Below are 4,845 nucleotides of genomic sequence, written 5' to 3'. Positions count from 1 at the left end.
TAGATAGCTAGATGAATCTTAAGGTAAACTCCCTAAGTACAAGGAATTGTTGTGTCTGGGTTAAAGTTAACTGTGTTGTTACTGTAATTTGTGCATGGGTAATGTGAACTGAAGAAATGAAATGTAACCACCTAAATGAGATCATGGCTGTAAAACCTATAAAAGAAGAAGCTACAAACCAGTATGGGTGGATCACTGGCACTCCTCTTAGTGTGATCAGCCTATTGTTGACAACATAAACCTTTTATTATTTTACTTCCATTCTGCATCTCTCTGTGTGTGTGTCACTTCACAATTCCTTCTGCAACACTGGGAATATAGCAGCACCCCTGCCTCATAATTATGTTTAACACACCATCCTTAATTCCATTTCCTGGTGCTGATATATCTTCCTTTGAATTAAATAGCAATGGGTAATTTAGAAGTGTTTGTTTTGTTGTGCTTTGTTAGGTAATAGGAAATTGTTTTCATAAAAAAGCTGTGAAACATAAACTATGTACTCCTGTCACCAAGCAACCCACTGGTATATTAGGAAGACCAGATCTTTCACATATTACGGTAGAATGCTGCGTTATTAATTTCATCTGTTGGAGAGCTACATGACTTAGGCCCCACAGTCCTGAAGTTGGTGTCACTTACTTTAGGAATAGTGAAATATGTGGAAGCCTGCATGACTGTGTGGTGAAAGCTCATAGTCTGTGCTCCTCTGGAGAGCTACTGCTGAGGACTGTGCAATGGAGTGCAGGAATCCAGGTCTGCAGAAGGTATTAATCCCCATTACTCTGTTTCTTTTGGGAAGATTAACTTCTTCTTTATAGCCCCATTCTTACTGCAGTTCCAGTTCCAGGAAAAGTGCACTACACTGCATTTCTTGCTGGCTAATACTAGTGAGTCAAGCGTAGAGTCTATTGAGTTTGTACACTAGAGGTAGCACCTCCCAGCCCACTTTATACTTTGAATATAGTTTCTGTCTCTTCTTTATTCACTATTGTCTCCCCATATATATCTAAGTTTCATCAACACCCTGGCATTCATGTTTTAAAATTGTATGGACACAGTCCAACAAAGAAAGGTGAAAAATTAACTGTGGTTAACTAATAGTCATAAGCTGCAATGTATACTTCAGCAAAAATATGATACCATAGAAGCACTCTCTAAAACTGGAGCATTCACTTACCTCTATCACTTTCAAGATTTTGTGCTTTGAGCCTGTAAAACCTCATTGACAATTTTTAAAAAGACCTCATCAGATGTCACATTGCTTGAAATATGTATTCTACTGAACAACCTGTATAGAATGGTTCCATTTTAAGCAACTGAGAGCTGAATTCTTCACTTAAATTAACACAAAATCAGATCATTTGCAGTTCTCTGATGATAAATAAAATAATAGCCTTGTGAGGAGTACCAGCACTCTAACAAATGATGTCTACAAACAGGCCAACAGTTTATTTAGAAATAATTTATTTACTGCTCTTAGAAAGTGATGAAATCCTATTTTTAGAGCTGAGTAAATATGGAGAGTAATAAAATGATATTGAAATGTGTGATGGAATCATTTGGTCAAATTTATAGTTTGACATTTATTTTTCTAGATAGTCATCATGTATATAAAATAAATATAATGTATTTTATGACATTTTAAATGCTATTACTCATCCATATGCCTTTAGTGTGTTACAATTCTACATTGTATGTCTTTCTTAATATATTGTGATCTCACCATAGTGCGTCAATTGCATAAAAGCTTTTTCTGTGGATGGACTTTTTGGGGATTTTCAAGTAGTCATGGAAAGCTCTTTTGCTACTATTTAGGTTGGGTTTATGAACTAATGAACAGTAAAAAATGTTCTATATTTTTCCTACTATAAAAAGCAAATACATCTGTAAAACTAACCTATAAATGGAATCTTGGAAAAAACTGTGGATGCACTAATTATTTGGATAGAATTTACCAAATTGTGATTCTGATCCCTACAAGAAGAAAACTAGTAGTGAAATACCACTCTCACAATAATAGATTTAAAGCCATATTTGAGGGGGCAGAGCAGAAGGTGAGAATGCTGTGACACTGAAGCTTTCCATGTCCTCTGTGTCAGCTGAGTGCTGAGGTCACCTGGATTGTTGTCTGACCAGGAATCCTGATGTATTTTAGGTGCTTGGACTCTGTTTTTCTTTCCATACAGGATAGCAGAACTAGGATTTCTTTCAAACTTATTTACAGAAAAGATCAGTGAGATAATTTCTGTGCATTTTTCTGTCCTCCTGACTGTGAAGACATCCACTCAGTTGTCCATCTCTGTGAATCAGTACAAATGGACTCAGAATTGCATAACCAAGGGTCAGAAATTCTTGAATATTTAGTATCATGGAATGAAGATTGAGAGAGGAACTAAGAAATAGAGAAAAAGCACAATCTGCCCAATAAAAGAAAAGAAAACACAGCATCAGAAGGAGGACACTTTGAGCAGCTTGGATCTCAGGTGGAGTTTTGTAGAGGAGCTTGGCCTGCTGCAGGTGGAGAACCCGCTGGTGGTGCTTGTGGAGAACAAATACCAGGTAGACACTGGCTCCACCCATGGTGCACTGAAACACAGCATCACGCAGGACCATGAGAGTGAGAAAGGTCCATCTTGTTGTCCAGCTTTCTGGGAGAAAATGACAATACTTGTCACCTTTACTAATTTGTGATATGTTCACACTGTTGATGTTTATGATAGAAAATGGTAAGTTCATGCTTATTAAGGAATTGAGAATCCAAAAGAAGACAAATATGAGAAGGGTGTGCTGTGGAGTCTTTAGCTTGAGTCTCCTCCACACTGAGTCTGTGGGACTGATGGTGATGGCCTGGACTACCGTGAGGAGAGCGCTGGTGCAGATGGACAGGCCCCGGGCCACTCGCTCCAGGTAAACAACAGTCTTACAGCCTGTGTCATCAAGGAAGATTTTCTGCCCAAAAGCTGCTAATGTCTTAGGAATCCGTTTTGCAAAAAGCATGATGATATTTGTAAAAGCCAAGTGGAGGAGAATAAAGTGTATAGATTTCTTCTCACTGCCTCCAAGGATGAGCATGTAATTCACAAACACAAAGACGTTCCCCAGAATGCCAAGTACAGTTGGAGAGAGGAAGATTGTTCCCTTGACAAGGTTCACAACCATTTCTTCCTCATACACAGGATACGTTGGGTCCAATAAAGCACAAGTAATGATTATCTGTATCTGTGAAAAACAGATCATACCCTAGAAGTTCACTGAAGTATAGAGGACAGACACAGTGTGTGTAATGATCCTGATATTTGGGACACTATCCCCTTTTTTCTGGCAATCTCTGTGGTTGACTCTAAGTACCCTCACATGTCATCTGGATGACCAGTGTTCAAACATCTAAATTTTCTACACAAATATTATTCTTATCTACCAGCAACACCATTGTTCTTGTTAAAATCACTATATATCTCATCCATGTTAAAGGTCAGTGTGGATTAATTGAAACCTGAATTCCCGTGGCCAGGGAAGGTACCATGCAGGAGCCATTGTATGATTGTCTAATAAAGAGTCAGGAGAGGTCTGAGTTCCCTGTGAGTGACCTCAGGGACCGCTATGGGAAGCCTGGATTCATCCTGGATGGGTTGATATCTATTGAGGTGAGCTAAGATGGGGAACCACTGGGTGTGACGTGTGCCATGACAGAAGAGCAGCTTAAGAATTAGGGCCCCCAGTAATGGCTGCATGTAGCAAGATGGGTTGGGGAATTATAGTTATAAAAGAAAGTAGTCAAATAGAAGGTCACAGGTGAATTTTCCAGCTATTGCATGACCATGGGAGAAACAAAAATTTGCTTCATGTGTGAAGTGGGTGATTTTTCCCGCCAGATAACAGTAGTGCTGCATTATGCTTTATCACCCAAGATGATTTCATGGCTCAGGCTTGAACAACATTTGACTCTTTTACATCTAAATGTTCCAATCCTATTTCTTACAAAGCAATTTTTGGAAAGGTTCTTGAAAAAGAAAGAACCCAGAATTTCTGATCTAATTCCAGGATTTGCTTGTGAGCTGCATACAGTACCTGGAATACATTTCTATATACTCCCCCTCTGGTTTCTACTAAGTATTAAAAGATTTACTTTGAATTCACTGTCCTGAAGTTGTATGGCAGCATGAATTCTGTAACACAGTTTGTACTGAAGTTTTGCACCAGGCTTCCTCATGACTCAATCAGTTATTGCTTTCAGGCATTTTTTTTTCCTCAAAGACAAAAGCCTGCAACAATGTATCAAGGAAAGATACACAGCCCATAGTGTCTGGCACACTGAACTACACTACAAGTTTTCTTTTCTTTTTCTTTTTATTGAGGTTATTGGTACAATCTAGGTATACAATACAATTACATTCATCATTGGGATTCTGTACCTTTACATAATAAGTCTTGATTCTCATTCTTCCCCTTGTCCCTGCCCTCCCTTCACCCCCTCCTCCCCTCCTCATTTACAAACACTTTATTTCCATTTTTTCAGTTTCTAATATTTTTTTCCTCTCCCTTATTACCTTTCCCCCACCCTTCTCACTTTCCTTACACCTTTAGCCCTTTGCTTCTTATTTCACATTATTAATTATCTCATTAGGATCCTGTGTACTATTGTAGTTTTTCACACCAAAGAAACTATTTGGTATTTCAGTTAAAGAAATCTCTGTATGAACATTAAAAATAGGGAATCCTAAAATAAAACTAAAAAGGAAAGTAAAAGAGAAAAGGCAATGATGTAACATCAAAATAATCCTTAATTCTGGAGATGAAAATGGTCCCTGAACATATTTAAATTGCTTCTCGCTCTTATAGTCTTAT

General features: G+C 38.1%; 1 protein-coding gene across 1 annotated transcript in view; it reads right to left on the bottom strand.

Moving 5' to 3' along the window:
- Positions 1 to 2,392: 2,392 nt before the first annotated feature.
- LOC104861554 (putative vomeronasal receptor-like protein 4) overlaps positions 2,393 to 4,845 on the bottom strand; it is a 5,318-nt gene continuing 2,865 nt past the window's right edge. The window contains 2 exon segments of the mRNA XM_010623043.2: positions 2,393 to 2,481; positions 2,484 to 3,219. Of these exon segments, the coding sequence (XP_010621345.2) occupies positions 2,393 to 2,481; positions 2,484 to 3,219 (825 nt within the window).

Source organism: Fukomys damarensis, unplaced genomic scaffold, assembly GCF_012274545.1.
Source record: "Fukomys damarensis isolate Sample0158 unplaced genomic scaffold, DMR_v1.0_HiC HiC_scaffold_10, whole genome shotgun sequence".
Classification (NCBI taxonomy): domain Eukaryota; kingdom Metazoa; phylum Chordata; class Mammalia; order Rodentia; family Bathyergidae; genus Fukomys; species Fukomys damarensis.
The sequence above is the reverse complement of the archived record's forward strand: the minus strand, read 5'-3'. Positions and strand labels throughout refer to the sequence as shown.